At 45.7% G+C, this 17929-nt stretch overlaps 3 protein-coding genes across 4 annotated transcripts; 1 reads left to right on the plus strand and 2 right to left on the minus strand.

The window, feature by feature from the left end:
- Positions 1-2743: 2743 nt before the first annotated feature.
- LOC112348514 (putative leucine-rich repeat receptor-like serine/threonine-protein kinase At2g14440) lies at positions 2744-6419 on the minus strand. The gene is made up of 10 exons (XM_024681182.1): positions 6392-6419; positions 5342-5891; positions 4590-5282; positions 4348-4416; positions 4234-4290; positions 3749-3923; positions 3573-3699; positions 3445-3507; positions 3210-3399; positions 2744-3161 (listed from the first exon to the last, which is right to left on the minus strand). Exons 1-10 carry the CDS (start codon positions 6417-6419, stop codon positions 2744-2746), a joined length of 2370 nt encoding a protein of 789 aa, XP_024536950.1.
- A 1528-nt stretch (positions 6420-7947) lies between these two features.
- On the plus strand, positions 7948-10212 carry LOC9648622 (tRNA pseudouridine(38/39) synthase). 2 transcript variants are annotated; one of them, XM_024681301.1, is made up of 16 exons: positions 7948-8035; positions 8082-8129; positions 8176-8239; positions 8293-8344; positions 8413-8458; positions 8507-8617; positions 8667-8799; positions 8847-8946; positions 8997-9057; positions 9114-9244; positions 9301-9418; positions 9474-9597; positions 9651-9752; positions 9800-9859; positions 9909-9979; positions 10024-10212. In XM_024681301.1, exons 1-15 carry the CDS (start codon positions 7973-7975, stop codon positions 9959-9961), a joined length of 1266 nt encoding a protein of 421 aa, XP_024537069.1. In that variant the 5' UTR covers positions 7948-7972; the 3' UTR covers positions 9962-9979; positions 10024-10212. The 2 variants fall into 2 exon arrangements, with proteins under 2 accessions (XP_024537069.1, XP_024537068.1); XM_024681300.1 differs by lacking the exon at positions 10024-10212 and having other exon boundaries at positions 9800-9928.
- LOC112348543 (probable LRR receptor-like serine/threonine-protein kinase PAM74) lies at positions 9980-13490 on the minus strand. Its single transcript, XM_024681299.1, has 14 exons — positions 13261-13490; positions 12649-13198; positions 12092-12597; positions 11905-12037; positions 11783-11854; positions 11666-11734; positions 11553-11609; positions 11294-11496; positions 11041-11243; positions 10852-10978; positions 10734-10796; positions 10496-10685; positions 10289-10421; positions 9980-10231 (listed from the first exon to the last, which is right to left on the minus strand). The coding sequence occupies exons 1-14, from the start codon at positions 13340-13342 to the stop codon at positions 9995-9997; spliced, it is 2625 nt and encodes an 874-aa protein (XP_024537067.1). The 5' UTR covers positions 13343-13490; the 3' UTR covers positions 9980-9994.
- Positions 13491-17929: the final 4439 nt, after the last annotated feature.

The following is a 17929-nucleotide window of genomic DNA, read 5'->3' on the forward strand; positions in this document are numbered from 1 at the left end:
AAACAAGAGAAGACTATCACAAATGAGACAACGTATAATAAATACCATCCTCGGGTTCTGTCCCTGGCAGGAGACCGCCTTTGTTCTCGAAGAGCTCGGCGGCATTGAGGATTGGACCCAGCGTAGAGTTTAGCATGGGAACGAGAAAAACGCGTGTTGGATCTAAAAGCTCCACCGGAGCTTTGAGATACATTTGCGCCGAAGCCTGGGTGTGTTTCTCGATGTTGATGGTCACCGCGACCTGGAGAGTTTCAAGAGAGGTGGTGTTGAAAAGGAGCGTGAACTCTCTCGTGTCGTTCCCCAGAGCGAAGAACTCCGCAAAGTAAAAGTTCACGTAGTACTTCGTTGCCTCGAGCGTGGCTGGAAACTCGAAGACCATCACGGACGATCGCGGAGCTCATCACCTCTATGGGAGGCTTGTTAAAAGTTTTCCCTACGGAAACAGTCGAGTTAGTGTTGATCCGCTGGTAGCTTCCCATGTTTTTGAAGCTCTTGTCAGCTCTCCATATTCGATCGTATTCATCCAAAGGATACCTGTTCGAAGAATTGAACGCTCGAAGAGAAAAAAGTTTGGGAGTTTCATACCTGATATCTTCGTTTGAAGTTGCTCCAAGATTGATCCTTCTCCACATGAGCAAGACCTCACTATAATCCGAGACGCTTCCACTCATCCCGGGCGTCAGCCTCCTAATGGGATATTTGCTGGTGAGTTCGACCGGGTTCCATAGCGTCGAGTTTGTAGCTTTCACCACAAACTCGTAGTACCACGACGACTGGCTTCCCAGGCTCGCGTTCATCACAGCGTTCGCACCAATAGCAATGGCAAACTCGACTAGAGTTGATTCCAGCCCATCGTAGTTTCCGTAGTAGAAGCGCGGCCTCACAATGTAGCTCTTGTCCACCACAACTGGCAAAGCGTAGCAATGCTTCCGGGAGGTGTCGCTAAAGTAGCGAAGACGCTGCAAGTAGATCCGACCCTTTGTTCAACGAGCTTGAAATGGATCCGCTGGTGATGTACTTGTCATCGGGTATCCATTCGATACCATTTTCGTCCGTGTGGACGTCTAAAGCGCTCCATAGTCGAGACTCAAAAATCCTGCAGAAAGTCGTATACAGTTCTTCCAAAAACCATATTTTGGATCGTGAAATGCCACTCGCCTGGTTGAGCTGAAACATAACTCTGTGCTGTAAGGATCAAGCCAAGCATGAAAAGGAGAAGGAGATGATCGGCTTCCCACATTTTCCGCTCGAGCCGAAACTCCGGCCTAGTCCCCAAAGAGATGTGCTCATGGTCTCGAGCGAAGAAAACGAGAATATTCCAGCCTGTGCAAAGACCAAGCAAAAGAAAACGCATATAAGGATTAGCAGGATGTTTCACGATCTAAATCAGACAGGCAAGAGATGAGACTTTGGATATGTCAATGGCAATCCATTTGCATCACCTTTGTTCTCGCAGATGCCGTAAGAAACGGCATTGTTCGTGACGTGGAAGGGTATTTTAAAATCTATAAAATCAGTCACCATTTTGCGCCACTCTACTACCTGATTCATGAATAAACCCACCATTCTTTCTTGGGTTTTCTTATCTGGGAGAGAATGTGTATGCGTCTCAATCCATTCCATCTGAAAAGTTCTTTTGCCCATCTCGGTGCCTTCAACCACATTTCTACTTACGAACCTAGTGTGTTTTCTTCTATCTTCCTTTCACACATCATATGTGACAACAGATCGTTGCAAAAGGAATATACTGTATCTGGAGGATCCAGTGAGTCCAACTTTTGAGAAATAAGCACAAAGTCTCTGACCGTTTCAAAACCTTTTAAGCATTTAGATGTGTCTTTGAATCCCTATGGATAAAGTTCTTGAGCTGTGGCCTGGTGATGAGGAAACTTTCGATGATCGATCCAAGAGCACTGATAACAGCTTGCGACGCCATGATTGCAGCAAAGAAACATTTCGTCACCTAGGAATCATTTTTAGGGCTTGGTTGCATATAATTAGTCTGGGGTGGAGGATTGTGAATTGAAAAGTACTTTATCACAATATTCTGGGTTCCTCAACACTGCCTAGAAAGTGGTTCCAAGCCTCGGGGGCGGCACGGCTGCTTGGCAAGGGCCAGCGTCACGCGGCGGGAAAGGGGAGGAAGTATAACTTTTGAGATTAATGGTGGGTAATTAAGTCCAGATATTTTGCAAAAAGGTGGTTATAAAGTTGGGAATTTATCTTATCACTTGGAGAAACTTTTCAGAAAGTAGAAATTTTGTTGCTATAAAAGATTCTAGAGACTCTTGGGATGGAAGACTTGCTTGCTGACCATAAACACTCAGCAATAATTTACTTTAGACCCAAATCTAAAGTATGATTTATATTAATTTAACCACTGAAAAAAGTACTTAATTAGCTTAATATTTTTAATATTCTGTCTAATTCTGAAGAGTAAACTTTTTAATGCTCATAATATATTTTTGGTTTGTTTAAGCAAATTTGTGGATATACCTAGAATGTACTTAGATATTCTACTATCTAATGGTTGTTATTCATTCAGATTAATCTTGTATTTTTATATTATTTTTTATTGTATCATCTAATGGTTGATATACAATAAGATTAATCTTGTGTTTATGACAAAAATGCTTATAATTATAAACTTTATTTGATCAATTGGATTAATAAATAAAAATAACACTACTATTAAGCAAACCAAATGTTAATACATGCAACATCTAACAATTTATTATAAATATTATATTCCATTGTTGAAGTTTTGCCTCGAGCTAAAGCTCCCATCCTCCTCAAGCTGAATAGCCTCCCTCAACTCAGTTACCACCATACTCATGTTAGGCCTTCCCTTGGAGGAGTGCTCCACACATCTCATTGCAACCTCTAAAAGTTTCCATGCTGATTGCTCTCTATAGTTTGATAACTTTGGATCTATTACCGCTTTCAAGTTGCCTTTCTCAAGTTCCTTGCATGCCTGAAAGTGAAGGCTGCTGTCAAACAAAACAAAAGTGAAAAAAAGTGTTCTTACCCATGTAGAGAGAACAATTTGCTCCTCTGGAAGAGATAGGTTGATTGGTTCACGACCAGAAGCAATCTCAAACAAAACCAATCCAAAGCTGTATACATCTGATTTCTCCGTGAGCCTGTTGTATGAATGGTACCTGTCAAACCAGCTTGATTAAAATGAAAACAACATTTTCTAAGCTCACTCTGGATCAAGATATCCTGGAGTTCCTTTTATGGCAGTTGAGACATGTGATGCTTCATTTTTGTTAGAAAGCTTGGAAATTCCAAAGTCACTGACTTTGGCAACCATAGCAAAATTTAAAAGTATATTCGTTGTTTTGATATCTCGATGAATTATGTGTACATTGCATGAGGTGTGAAGATACTCCAATGCTGAGAGAAGTATTGCTCAATTCAAATTTATGCAAACTTGTTTACCTTGAGCAGCCTCTAAAGCAATTTGCAACCGTGTTTTCCAACTTAATGTTGGGCGGTTTGTGCCTGAAACCATCAAAGAGGCACAAACCATCATGAAAGAAAGATATTACTATATAACAAAAACTCACCATATAAGTGCTCCCTCAATGTTCCATTTACCAAAAGCTCATACACTAATATAAGCTCAGACCCTTGATTACAATAGCCAAGAAAAGTTACCAGGTTTCTGTGGTGCACAACTGATAGAATATCGATCTGTCAAGAAAACACAAATTTAACAATGTTTTTAGATATTTGAAGTCACCTCCGTGTAAAATTCCTGATGCCCTTGGCTTGAGCTGCTTGACAAAACCTTCACTGCAACTTCAGTACCATCTGGAAGTCGGCCATAATACACTGGTCCGAAACTTCCTTCTCCAAGAACCTTCTTAAAGTTGTTTGTGGTATTAATTATATCTTTGTAAGTGAAGCTTTTAGCACTGAAATTTGGAGACTTTGGCTCTAACCCAGAGAACCGGATCAGTGTGTAAGTTAAAAACTAGGATGAACTTACTTGAATTCTCTGTAGTCTCTTCATCTTGTGCTCTAACAGTTCTCGGACTGTCCCTCTTTTTACTAGAGAAGAAAAATACAAGTCCAGCTCCAAGTAATAGTATGGCTACAGATGGTACTGCTACCGCAATGATAAGCGTTGTATTTTTTTTTCTTGTTGTGCTTTTCACATAAGTTAGCAGTTATGCTGCAAAAAGAAATGATAAGAAAAAAAAAACAATAAAAAAGAAAACTGACTTGAAAGAGAACTGAAGTTCTGGTGGTATGCAATCCAAACTGTTGTTCTGTAATGACCTGTAAAAGAAACCAGTAAGCAAGGAGCTCAAGCAATGTGGCATGGCATGTACTCACAAGACCGTAAGATTTTTCAAGGAGCTAAAAGTTGGAACTCGTCCTGTCAATACGTTGTTATCCAAATAGCTGAAACGAGAAACCGTGAAGGAGACAAAAAAGTTTCAATACGATACATACATTTTTGTAAGATGTGATAGCTTCCTGATAGACTCTGGTATGGTAGCATTGAGTCGCTGGTTCGACAGGTTCCTGTAACGTACAAAGGCATAAAGATTCTACGTTAGAAACCTTGTTCTTACAGCTCTGTAATTCTCGCTGGGCTTTGAGCTAAGTCGCAGGTGATCCAGCTCCAAGTGTAACGATGAGGCAAGCAAGGATCCCCTGACCATCCAGTGAGGTTAAAGTGGTTCATCACCTCGCGTATTGCTAGCACTGTAAAAGAAAGAAAAAACAATGTGTTCAAGTATGAGAAAATATGTTTCTTTTCGGCTGCGGATCTTTTACCGTCATCCGATTCTGTCCCTGGGAGGAGATTTTTGAACTCGAGTAGCTCGGCAGCATTGATAATTGGACCAAGTGTTGAGTTTCGCGTCGGAGTAAAAAGAAACTGCGTCGGATGTGAAAGTTCCACCGGATACTTGAGGTACATTTGCGTCGATGTCAAAGTGTCGGCCTTTCCGGTGTCAATGATCAGTGGTGAATCTTGAAACATGCTGGTGTTGAAGAAGATCGTGAACTGTCTCGTGTTGTTGCCTAAATTAGCGAATTCAGCAAAGTAAAAGTTGACTTTGTACAGTGATGTTCTAAGTTTCGCTGGGAATGTAAAGACTATGGCCGAGTCCGAGGTGATTGCCGTTCTCATCACCGCCGAGGGAGGCCTGTCAAACGTGCTTGCCGAGACCGTCGAGTTCGTGCTGATTCGCTGGTACTTTTCCAAGCTCGTAATGTTTGTGTCGGCTTGCCACATTCGATCGTAAGGATCCTCGGGAAACCTGTTTCCACTCCAGTTTTTATTTGCAAGGAGATGTGAAACACACTAGCAAGTGCTTACCTGATATCGGCATCCGATGTTGCTCCTAGATTTATCCTTCTCCAGACTACTATAGCTTCATTGGAATCTGAAAGGTTTCCGCTCATGCTAAGTTCCAGTCTCCGCAGCTCGATTGCCGAGATGAATGGAACATTTGCCGGTGATGTCGAGTTGCTCGCAAGGCAAAAATCCAGCGTCGAATTAGCAGCCTTCACGACAAACTCGTGGTACCACGGTTCTCCTTTTGTAATATGTGTATCAGTCACCTTGTTCGCACCGATCAGGATCTCAAACTCTCTGAGAGATGATTCGAGGCCATCGTAGTTGCCATAGTAAAATATTGGTCTTACAAGGTAAACCTCGTCCACCAGAACTGGCAGTCCATAGCAGTGCTTTCGAGATGTATCCGGAAAGTAGCGAAGGCGCTGATAGATTGGACTCAATCCCCTCCTCAGCGTACTTGAAACAGAGGCTTCAACTCCTGTCTTGATGTACTTGCCATCTGGTGTCCACTGGATACCAATCTCATCCGTGTGGCTTTCGGAAGCTCCGCAATCAAGGCTCAGAAATCCTGCAAACAAAATGCTCAGACTTTTAACAAAAGATTCATGTCAACCAACTAACTTGGTTGAGCTGAAACATAAATCTGTGTTGCGAAGAATGGAGCCGTAAAAAGAAGGATGAGAGGAGTTGACCACATTGTTGCTACCCTCTTTTTCAGATAGCTGAAACTTGCTTAAGACCTGGAAAGACATGATAACAACGACGCTGCAACCAGGGACTTTGTCACGCAAACAAACATGCACGCGCAAAGAGCAAGTCAATAAGATCCATTTGAAAAGTACCTCTGAAAGTTTCTCGCCAAATCCATAGAACGTTCTGGACTTGGAAAAAATCTCTTGAAACTATTCCAGTTTTACATCGAAGTAACAGTCCATGCTGAGGAATTGGCACTCCCTTCAAAGTGAGAGACAAAAGTCACCATTTTCCACCAAACTTGGGAAGAGAAAATGGAGACTTCAAGCTGTCACGCGTTAACTTAAACAATGAAAGCGATAAGAGGTAGCATACCCTGAACATTATCGCCATCACCAGCCATCGCGTCCACTCTATTGTGCATTTGATGAAACTAGCTGTGTAAGTTTGTAAGCTAACAGAGTATACCAACTTACCTGAGTCATCTCTAACGAAGACGCCCATTGATGATCTTGTGCTCGATGTCTCTTTGCTCGCAGTGTCCGGCTTTTGCATCTGGAAGCTCTCTTGCACCAGCCACGAACGAAAGCCAGGAGTAAATGCGTAACAAGTCTCGTTTTCAATCGGCTTCCCAAACTGCAAAAACTTTGTGTGTCGCTTATGTCCGAGACGAGATCACCAGTCGCAAAGCTTTTCCGAAGCTTTGATCTGCTTTCACAATCACCCTGCTGCTTGATTCATGGCCGAGCAAGCTTGTCAAGCGCTAGCCATGACCTGGAAATGCTTGCAAGGCGTCATGGATCGAATCAAGCATCGACTCATCCTTGTCTGTGCTGGAGGAATGCTGGCCGGCACTGGTAACCATCTTTGTGCTGCTCATCGGTACACCAATCTTCCTGCTCTTCCTTCCACTTCTCGCCCCTCTCGGCATCCTGGCGGTTCTTTTCATCGGTGGGATCCTTCGTCACCACTAGCTTGGCTCTTCAAAGTCGCAAAGTTTGGAGCCGAAGCCATGATCCATACCGTGACCGGCAACTTCGTCGAGATCTTCACTGGAAACGTTGGATCCCACGTCGCCAGCATCGTCACAAATGCCGCTGGCGGTGTCAAGAACGTTGCTGTGGCTGTGAGTGGAAAAACCTCGCATGCTGTGGGCACGGCGATGGCGAAGCATCGGGCGTAGTCGCCAGTGGTCTAGTGGAGACCGCCAAGAACACTGGAAGGCTCTTGAGATTGGAACCACTGCAATGACTGGGGGAGTTCTCGAGCTTGGATCATGTGTAACTGGCGGAGTTCTCGAGCTTGGATCGAGCGTAACCGGCACTGTGACTGAACTTGGATCCAAGCTATAGCTACCAGTTCTTGCGGCAAGAAGGGGAGCCAGGTGCTTGGGAAGGCGCTGATGAAGCGGCGGAACGCGGACATCACCACGATGACCTGGAGCGTCGGCACGGCTCGTGATTGATAGCATTTGGCAAGATCGTGGAGACGATCGGCCATTCCTGCCGGTGCACCGAGATTGGCTCGCCAAAAATCCCAGAGGTTTTGATCTTCCTTGGTGGATGGGACAAGCCTCGGCGGCCAAGTCGATTCGTCCTGTTCTTCCCGAGAAATGGGAAAGGTCTATAAGGAGCTATGAGAATCGATTGGTAGGCATCTGTGTGTGCTGGGCGTCCTGGCCGGGAAGCTCTGCTCCCATGGCTTCTCCAGCACCGTCACCGCGCTCCTGCCTCTTGCGCTTCTCCTAGATCCGGCGCTCGCGCAGCAGCCACGCCTTCTCGCGGCTGCTTGTGCATCTGGAGCCTCTTCCACTGCCACTCGGTGACGCCGCCGGGGAATGTGCGCTTGCCGCCGCCCATTCGCGCTCCGCTCAAGCTCATCGCCATGGCGGGAAAACCTCAAGAACCCTAAACTCTCGCCATAAACCCTAAAATTTGCTCTTGAATTTTGGGGTCGATGGAAGAGGGGCGCATCCGCGAGCTGGAGAACGATGTTGCCGCATTGACTGCGAGGATCAAGGCAAGTTCTTTCATCCTCTCTTCAGTGAGTGAAAATCTTGGCGCAGGCACTGGAAATGGAGAATGCAAATTTAACTGCTCGATTCTCACAGCAGGTTCGTTCTTCTTCTGTCCCATTCGATTTACTCTCTGTTCTTTCAGCATGGTGAGAACCAGTCGCTAAAATCGAAGCGGACTCACAAGAATCACAAGAAAGAAAATCAAGGTACTCTACGATCCGTTTAAAAGGATTCCTAGTAACTCTTTCTCTCTTGCTAGGAAACTTTAAGCGACGATTTGTGGCTTTGAAAATCATGTACATTGGCAGCTGGTACGTTCCTATCTTTCGTTTGGAAGAAAGCTGATTTTTTTTTTTCTTTTTTCTTTGTTACTATCTAGTTACCATGGATTTGCGTCGCAAGGCTGTGCTTTTAAAACTGTCGAGGTATGCAGTGTTTTCTTAGAACATGAGAGCAACTCTGGCATTTTCCAGTCCGAGATCTTTGCCGCTCTACAGAGAACAAATCTTGTAGTCGGTTCTATAGCCGATGCAAATTACTCGAGGTGTGGTCGAACTGATAGAGGTGTTTCGGCGACTGCTCAGGTTCTCTTTGCGGTGTAACTCTTCCTTTTTCGAGCTTGGCTGCTTGCAGGTTATTGCATTGTATTTGCGCTCGAAAAAGAAAGCGTTGGATGACACCGAAGAGTCTGGTTATGGCTCAAAAGATAGAGTCACTGTCGCAAGATCCAGCCGCGAAGAGGAGGAGATGTTTGCCGCCGAAACAGGTACCGTCACTCGAGATTTCGTGATCTAATCGTGTGAATCACGCCAGATGACGATGAAATAGACTACGTAAGCTCACTTAATCGGGCTCTTCCAGCAGATATACGAGTTCTTGGATGGTGTCCTGTTCCTCCTGGATTTCATGCAAGGTATCACTCTCAAATTTAAGCATTCACTTTGCGAGTGCTCTGCTGCGCAGGTTCAGCTGTTTGTATCGGGAGTACAAGTACTTCTTCATCGACGATGGCTTAAACATAGACGTAAGAAATTGAAAATTTGGCTGCAGAAGTTTCATTTTTCTTTTCATTTTGTTTAGGCCATGAAGCAAGCATCTCAGCGACTGCTTGGTGAGCACGATTTTCGCAACTTCTGTAAAATGGATGCTGACAACATTCACAACTACACCCGACAGATTCTGGCTTTCGACATTCTTCCAATTGAAGAGTGGTAGAGTATTTGAATCTTTGGATTGTTGGTTTCTTCATCACTGTCTCGCCTTTCAGCTGGGAAGGAAGAAGTCTGTGGGTTATGCACGTCCGAGGAAACGCATTCTTATGGCATCAAGTTCGTTGCATGGCTGCTGTGCTTTTCATGATTGGCCGTGGCCATGAAACACTGACAGTAAGCTGCAACTCGATTTTTTCCATGGAGATAAATAAGTTTGTTGATTTTGTAGATCATTGATGACCTTTTAGATGTGGACAAGACAATGAGAAAACCACAGTATGTGATGGCGCCCGAGCTTCCGCTTGTTCTTCAGAGTTGTGCTTTTCAAGGCCTTCGATTCTACTGCCGGCCTGGTAAGTGTCAAAGTTAGATCCAGGCTCACATTTTGGTTTACATATGTTTGTAGAATCAAAAGCACAGATACATAGGCATTTGTTGAAACATCTCGACCAAACGCTGTTAACAGCTGCACTAATTTCTGAAGGCATGCTGGAGCTTGATTGTCCTGGTGAGCATGCTTCTCTTCATGCTTTGATTAAATCCATCATGTTGCAGACTCAATTGTTTCTTTTAGCAAAACAAATTATGTGCCTCTCCTCTCTCGGCCCACTGAACGTAAGCAAACTTCTACCAGAGTTTCACAGCTGACGATTGTGTGTTTTAGCTACTTATGAAGAACGGCGAAAGAAATTGATCAACACCACCAACACTTCTTAAACCACTGTCCCAATTTTGGTAAACTTGCACTGCTTATCTTCCTCTGCTGAAAGTATCCATAGGTCGTGTGATAGAGTTCCCTTCCTCTTCAAGTTGGATGGCCTCTTTCAGCTCGTTTACCACAGCGCTCATGTTTGGCCTCCTATCGGATCGATGCTCCACGCAGTTCATTGCAAGTTCCAAAACTTTCCATACTGCTTGCTCTTTATAGCTTGATAGCTTGGGATCTATTAGAGTTTTCAGGTTGCCTCTCTCGAGTTCCCTGCATGCCTGGAGGAAGTAAAGCTGCTGTCAAGCAAGCGAAAGACTTGGAAAGAGTGTTCTTACCCATTTTGAAAGAACAACTTGTTCCTCTGGAAGTGTCAGATTGATAGGTTCACGGCTGCAAACAATTTCAAACAGTACCACTCCAAAGCTGTACACATCTGATTTCTCTGTGAGTCTACTGTAGGAATGGTACCTGAGAAACCATTGAAGAAAAATTTGTGACAATGGTTCAAACCAGAAGATAATGAAATTGAAGTTTCTGCTTACTCTGGATCGAGATATCCTGGAGTTCCTTTGACAATTGTTGAGACGTGAGATGCATTGTTTTTGTCGTAAAGCTTAGAGAGCCCGAAATCGCTAACTTTGGCAACCATAGCAGAGCTTAAAAGTATGTTGGTTGTCTTTATGTCTCGATGGATTATATGAAGATTACAAGACGTGTGCAAATACTCCAATCCTATGAAAATCATTGTTTAGAGCCATCATACAAACTCGTCTTGTTTACCTTGAGCAGCGTCTAAAGCAATTTGCAATCGAGATTTCCAACTTAAAGTTGGACAGCTTGTGCCTTACATACAAGCACATTAAAGAGAGACAAATGGAAACCAAAGAAGATCACTTACCATACAAGTGCTCTCTCAAAGTTCCATTCGACAAAAACTCATAGAGCAGTATAAGCTTCGATCCATGGTCACAGTAGCCAAGAAAAGAGACCAAGTTCCTATGATGTACGACTGATAGAATATCAATCTGCCAAGAAAATGCAATGGTTTTGAATCAGTTTGGTATCCATGCTTCACGATCAAACTCACCTCTGTATTAAACTCTTGATATCCTTGCTTTGAGGAGCTTGACAAAACCTTAACAGCAACTTCAACACCATTGGAAAGGCGGCCATAGTACACTGGTCCAAAGCTTCCTTCGCCTAGAACTTGCTTGAAGTTGTTTGTGGCCTCGATCACATCTTTGTAACTAAAGTTTTTGGTGCTGGAGTTTGGAGACTTTGGAGCCAGGCCTGGAGATTAGAAATGAGCTGTAAACACAAGCCAGCAGTTTGCAACTTACTTGGACTCTCAGTATCTTTGGTATCTGACTCCTGTGGTCTGATGGTTCCTGGGCTCTTGTCCGTCTTTCTACGGGACATGAAACACACAACAAGTCCAGCTGCGAGTAGTAACATGGCTACGCATGGAACCGCGATTCCAATTAAAAGTGTTGTATTTTTCGTCTTCTTTGCGTCGAGTTTCTCGCATAACTTAACACTAGTGCTGCAGAAGGAAGGAAACAAAAGATAAAATTCAAGAGAGAATCTCGATAAACGAACTTGAAAGAGAGCTGCAGTTCTGGTGGTACACAATCCAAGCTGTTGTTTTGTAAGGACCTGTGAAATAGTGAGTGTAAGAAACACTCTAATTTTCGAGCATACGCTGTACTCACAAAACCGTGAGGTTCTTCAAGGAGCTAAAGTTTGGAACTGGCCCTGTCAATGCGTTGTTATCCAGATATCTGAAGGACAAGATGAGAAGAAACCAAGTGCTAAAGAGCCTTTCATACATTTTTGTTAGATGTAACAGCTTCGTGATGGACTGTGATATATTACCACTCAAACGTTGGTTGGATAAGTTCCTGCAATGCAAAGCTCTTCAGTTTCGTATGATAGATATGAATCCTCTTACAGCTCTGTGATTCTTGCTGGGATTTGAGCTACGTCGCAAGTGATCCACTGCCAAGTGTAGGGAAGAGGCAAACAAGGATCTCCCGACCATCCAGTGATGTTAAAGTCATTCATCACATCACGAATCGCTACCACTGTCCAGAGAAGAAAACTGTCACAAACAAGATAATGTATATGATGCTACATACCATCATTGGGTTCTGTCCCTGGAAGGAGACCACCTTTATACTCGAAGAGCTCCGCAGCATTGAGGACCGCACCCAGCGTAGAGTTTGGCGTGGGGACCAGAAAGAAACGCGTTGGATTAGAAAGCTCCACGGGAGCTTTGAGATACACTTGCACTGAAGTAAGCGGAGCCTGGGTGTGCTTTTCGATGTTGACGGTCACCGCGATCTGGGGAGTTTCAAGAGAGCTGGTGTTGAAAAGGAGCGTGAACTCTCTCGTGTCGTTCCCCAGAGCGAAGAACTCCGCAAAGTAAAAGTTCACGTAGTACTTCGTTGCCTCGAGCGTGGCTGGAAACTCGAAGACCATCACGGAGTTGGAGACGATCGCGGAGCTCATCACCGCGGTGGGAGGCTTGTTAAAAGTTTTCCCTACGGAAACAGTCGAGTTAGTGTTGATCCGCTGGTAGCTTCCCATGTTTTTGAAGCTCTTGTCAGCTCTCCATATTCGATCGTATTCATCCAAAGGATACCTGTTCGAAGAATTGAACGCTCGAAGAGAAAAAAGTTTGGGAGTTTCTTACCTGATATCTTCGTTTGAAGTTGCTCCAAGATTGATCCTTCTCCACATGAGTAAGACCTCACTATAATCCAAGACACTTCCACTCATCCCAGGAGCCAGCCTTCTAAGCTCGATTGTGGAGATGAATGGGATATTTGCCGGTGAATTCGAGCTGGTTCCAAGGCATAGATCTAGTGTCGAGTTTGTGGCTTTCACCACAAACTCGTAGTACCACGACGACTGGCTTCCCAGGCTCGCATTCATCACAGTATTCGCACCAATCGCGATGTCAAACTCGACTCGAGTTGATTCCAGCCCATCGTAGTTTCCGTAGTAGAACCGCGGCCTCACGATGTAGCTCTCGTCCACCACAACTGGCAAAGCGTAGCAGTGCTTCCGGGAGGTGTCATTAAAGTAGCGAAGACGCTGCACTATTAGATCCGCATCTTTCTTCAACAAGCTTGAAATGGAAGCTGTCTCTCCGGTGGTGATGTACTTGTCGTCGGGTATCCATTCGATACCATTTACATCAGTGTGGCTGTCGAAAGCTCCACAGTCGAGGCTCAAAAATCCTGCACAAGATCGATAGAGTTCTTCCAAAAACCATCTTTCAAATCGATGAAATGCTACTCACCTGGTTGCGCTGAAACGTAAGTCTGTGCTGCGAGGATAAAGCCAAGCGTGAAAGGGAGAAGGAGATGATCAGCCGACCACATTTTCCGCTCGAGCGAGCCGGCACTGGGGCCTATTCTCTCAAAAAGTTGTGCTCATGCTCTCGAGAGAAGCAAACGAGAGAGCGATCCAGCCTGTGCATAGACGACCAAGCAAAAGAAAGACATAAGAACCAGCAGGATGTTTCACGATCTAAATCAGACAGGCAAGAGAGGAGACTTTGGATATGTCAATGGCAATCCATTTGCATCAAAGCACCTTCGAGAATGCCGTAACAAACGCCGTGTTCGTGGCCTGAACGTGGAAGCGTATTAAAATCTATCAAATCAGTGTACGAATCTCACCATTTATCTTATGATTTGTGTTATAACGACTTGCAAGCAGAAACTCCTTGTTCTATCTACATGCGCTATGTCAAGCATGAACTTACATCCTTCAATCTCAAGGTACAAAGAGTGAGAAAATGGAATTTATTTTGAAACTCTTCGGTCTAAACTGGACAAAGAAAGCGAGACAAAGTGATTGAAGAGCTGAAACAGGAGTACAAACAAGAGTAAGCTGACGTTCATGACATGTTAATTTTGTTGGAGGACTTTGCTTTTCATCAAGGAATCTAACATCTCAAGTCTTGAAACACTCGAGGTTCAACTTGCACGCAACAATGAATGATTGAAACAAGAGCACAAAGAAAAAGAGGCTACACTTCCAAATTGATGCTGGCCTCGAGCAATTTGAAGGCCACATACATCAAAACTAGAAAAACACTCGAAGAAATTGTTCGCCTTGTTCTCCAGCTGCTGGATCTCAGCCTCATCTGGCTCAGTATAACATACGGCCACGACTTCTCTGGATACGTGAGCCACTCGCGCCAAACGAGAGCCTCTCTTCACGTCCTTCGCGTTCTTGGGAGCCGGAACACCTCCCGGCCAGCGCCCAGCTTGGCAACCAGTACCGTGTAAGTTATCTCGTAGGGCACCACGAGGAAGAGCTCGAGCGTCTCACTGATAGCCGTGGGCATCGAGTTCCAGCACGAGAGGTACTTCCAGCACTCGTCGAAGATCCACCTTGCCACACTTGCCGTAGAGATTGATCTCATGAGAAGCGCGCTCACGATCACTCGGTCCGCTTGGAGGACCCGCTCGTGGACGGCGGCCGTTGCCATATCCGCGCAAGCGTCGAGGACTCTCGCAAAGGTGATGTGATTCGGCACAACGCCTTCGTGGTCCACGGCCTCCTCGGGGGAGTGGGAGTAAGCCGAGAGCATCGACGTTCACATCCTTGAACTCCACACGGTCAAAAACTTCTCCCGCGAAATCGAGCCCGCCATACCTCCGGTACGTTGATGAGCCCGGTCATCACCACCACGGAGGCAGACTTACGGCTTGCTACTCCCGAAGCAAAGCTGTACGATGATCAAAACAGGCCTCCTACAGCTGCGGAGCTTCCCAAGTCCTACGCTCAGTCGCACGGCTAGGAAGAGGGCCGTTCTGTTTGGTTTACCGTACCGAGTCGAGCAACTCTTCGCACGAGGTAGATCCAGACGTGCGAAGGAAAGATGTAGCGTCGAGAGGTCTTCCAGACGAGACACGGTCTGCTCGTCAGATGCTCAAGGACTACATACTGCCATCCTCCGCCGGACTCCGACAGCACAAGCGACGATGCAACCAACGACGATCAGTCTATCGATGATGGTGGTGTTCACAGTGACGATGGCAACGATCTCTCAGGAGAAGAGGACGAAGAAGAAGAACAATAAACTACTGCAAATACTAACCGAGAGTGACGATCGCTACCAAAAAAGCCTTGACTACTACCAAACGGATGCTGCTCGAGGCCCGACGCTCACATCCTCAACTCCGTGCTGTGCTGCGTGGAAGGCCCGGAAGATCCACGACCAGGTGTTCTCGTCGGCCTTCTACGTGGACGTGGGACTTGATTCGCGATAACCTGAATCGGAGTGTCATCTTATCAAGCAACCATGTCCGTCGTTGATAATCAAAGTCTGGAAATGCTTCGTCTTTCCAGGCCCTGCGACTCGCTTCTCCATATCCATAGACGTGTCAAAGCTCGAGTCGGCTTTTTCCTCCTGTGCAAAATCAATGGATGGCTGGGATTTGTATCGGAGAAAATGCGCTCCGCCTACTCGAGCACCACTTGCAATTGTGTCATCGCGATGATGATGGCCTTCCCAAGCACCTGGCTCCCCTTCTTGCCGCAAGTAGTAGAGTATAGCCAGGGATCTCTATTATCACATTTTCACTAAAAGAAAGATCACATTGACCGGTGGTAGATCACGAGTGCCTCTCCGATCCCGTATTCTTCTTCTTGCGCGACGAGCTCTTGTCACCGGATGGATGGAACAATCCTGCCAAGCCGCCGAGTACATTGGATCCAAGTTCAGTCACAGTGCCGGTTACGCTCAATCCAAGCCCGATAGCTCGGCCGGCTACGCTTGATCCAAACTCGAGAACTCCATCGGTTACACTTGATCCAAGCTCGAGAACTCCCCCAGTCACGGCTGTGGTTTCAATCTCGAGAGCCTTCCCAGTGTTCTCCACTACACAAGTGGCGATTACGCTCGATGTGCCGGTGATCGCCATCGCCGTGCCCGCGACACCACCCACAGCTTGCGAGGTTTTATCACTCACTGCCACAGCAACGTTCTTGACACCGCCAGCGGCATTTGTGACGATGCTGGCGACGTGGGATCCAACGTTTCCAGTGAAGATCTCGGCGAAGTTGCCGGTCACGGTATGGATCATGGCTTCGGCTCCAAACGTTGCGACTTCCAAGAGCCAAGCTAGTGGTGACGAGCTTGCAAGCACGAAGACCAGGATCCCACCGATAAAAAGAACCGCCAGGACGCCGAGATTGACGAGAAGTGGAAGGAAGAGCAGGAAGATTGGTGTACCGATGAGCAGCACAAAGATAGTTACCAGTGCGGCAGTGCCGGCCAGCATTCCTCCAGCACAGACAAAGACGAGTCGATGCAAGGTTGGCTTTTCCTGCTTGATTCGATCCATGACGCCTTGCAAGCATTTCCAGGTCTTGGCTAGCGCTCCACAAGCTTGCTCGGCCATGAATCACGCAGCAGGGTAATTGTGAGACCAGATCAAAGCTCCGGAAAAGCTTTGCCACTGGTGATCTCATCTCGGGCATAAGCGACACGCACAGTTTTTGCAGTTGGGAAGCCGATTGAAAACGTGAAATCGGAACCAAGACAGGAGTTGTTGTTACGCATTTACTCCGTAACGGGTTGCATGGCTTTCGTTTGTGGCTGATGCAAGAGATCTTCCAGATGCAAAAGCCAGCGACTGCGAGCAAAGAGACATCAAGCAAAAGATGTCTTTGAGGTGGCTTGTTCCATGTCTTCGTTTCTAAGGTGACTCAGGTAACTTGGTTTAGTCCATGACCTCTTGTTGGCTTGAACTTACATTTAGTTTGATCAAATGTCCAGGACAAGTTTTGGGCGTGGACAAGCTGGCTGATAATGGCGTTCAGGTATTCAGGTCAAGGATTCACTTGGACGATCATTTTTTAAGTTTGTTCAGTTACAAAGACTTACTGTACAAGTGGTGACCTTTGTTTGTCACTTCGAAGAGCCGATTCGGTCAGATAGTTTCACGAGATTTTTATTGCGTCCAGAAAGTGATTTATTTGGCGAGAAACCTTCAAAGGTACTCATTGACTTCTTTGCCGCGTGTCTGGTTGCAGTTTCGGTTTTATCTGAAGACCTGAAGTCTTTCAGGACTTATACAGATTTATGTTTCAGCTCAACCAGGTTAGTTGACATAAATCTCCGGTCAAAGGTCTCAAGCAGGATTTTGGAGCCTTTGGTATCCAATGGACGATAAGTACATTATGACAACCTCCATAAGGTTTTTCAATCAGGTATAAGTCTCTTTTTTGACGTTACCAGTGCATGGAACTTGGATAGGAACAAGCTTAATTTCGCCGAGACATGGGACTCCAAGAAATGGAAATATATATCTAAGAGCTTACAACAATCTTTCAAGAAGTCTAGTTTTTTTCCAAGTTTCAGAAAGCTTGCTTTCCCAAGGCTTGTAAAAGTCGAGTGTGTCCTCTCTACATCCAGCTCTCGAGCTTCTCTCTGTGCAGCTCCTCGAAGGAGAAATCCTCGGCGACGGGCGGAAACAGGCCATCCCTGCTGGGTCTCGATTTGGTCTCCCAGCCGAGAATCCCTGTGAATGCCTCATGAACATCGTAAAGCACGGACTGACGGGTTGTTGGAACTTCCCTGCAATGCCCAATATACTTCTTGTAAGCACACCATATAGGTGTGTCTGGAGGCTTTGCAATGTCATAGTCTTCCGGCCGCATGTGAATAAGCTTGCACTTCCGCTCCCTGAGTTCCACAAGACAAAAAACAGTCGAGATCATCTGCAGATTTGGAATCCGATCACGTACCACAAACTGTCATGAGTGTAGCATCTCAAGGTCTGTTCGATCAGAGATGGGATTCGCTCCTTTGAGAAGCCACCACCCAACACCTGCGTGATGCAGACACGAAGATGATGTAAGCGCACACTCACAGTAAAGCATGAAGAATTCACTACCTCCTCCTCCTCCTGCTCTGCAACATCGTGCGTACCGAGCCGGCCATCTAAACA

This window comes from Selaginella moellendorffii, unplaced genomic scaffold (genome assembly GCF_000143415.4).
Source record: "Selaginella moellendorffii unplaced genomic scaffold, v1.0 SELMOscaffold_30, whole genome shotgun sequence".
In the NCBI taxonomy this organism is placed as follows: Eukaryota; Viridiplantae; Streptophyta; class Lycopodiopsida; order Selaginellales; family Selaginellaceae; genus Selaginella; species Selaginella moellendorffii.

Excerpts from the sequence above, each read along its gene's own strand:
- LOC112348514 (XM_024681182.1), bottom strand. The coding sequence starts at position 6,419 with ATGGCTGGTGATGGCGATAATGTTCAGG. Across the intron at positions 3,700-3,748 it reads ATCAGGAATTTTACACGGAG|ATCGATATTCTATCAGTTGT; the intron begins GTGACTTCAAAT and ends TTTTCTTGACAG. Across the intron at positions 3,162-3,209 it reads CCAGGATATCTTGATCCAGA|GTACCATTCATACAACAGGC; the intron begins GTGAGCTTAGAA and ends CTGGTTTGACAG.
- LOC9648622 (XM_024681300.1), top strand. The coding sequence starts at position 7,973 with ATGGAAGAGGGGCGCATCCGCGAGCTGGAGAACGATGTTGCCGCATTG. Across the intron at positions 8,036-8,081 it reads CATTGACTGCGAGGATCAAG|GCACTGGAAATGGAGAATGC; the intron begins GCAAGTTCTTTC and ends ATCTTGGCGCAG. Across the intron at positions 8,345-8,412 it reads ATCATGTACATTGGCAGCTG|TTACCATGGATTTGCGTCGC; the intron begins GTACGTTCCTAT and ends GTTACTATCTAG.
- LOC112348543 (XM_024681299.1), bottom strand. The coding sequence starts at position 13,342 with ATGTGGTCGGCTGATCATCTCCTTCTCCCTTTCACGCTTGGCTTTATC. Across the intron at positions 12,038-12,091 it reads AGGGACAGAACCCAATGATG|TGGTAGCGATTCGTGATGTG; the intron begins GTATGTAGCATC and ends TTCTCTGGACAG. Across the intron at positions 10,797-10,851 it reads TTTGAGAGAGCACTTGTATG|GCACAAGCTGTCCAACTTTA; the intron begins GTAAGTGATCTT and ends CTTGTATGTAAG.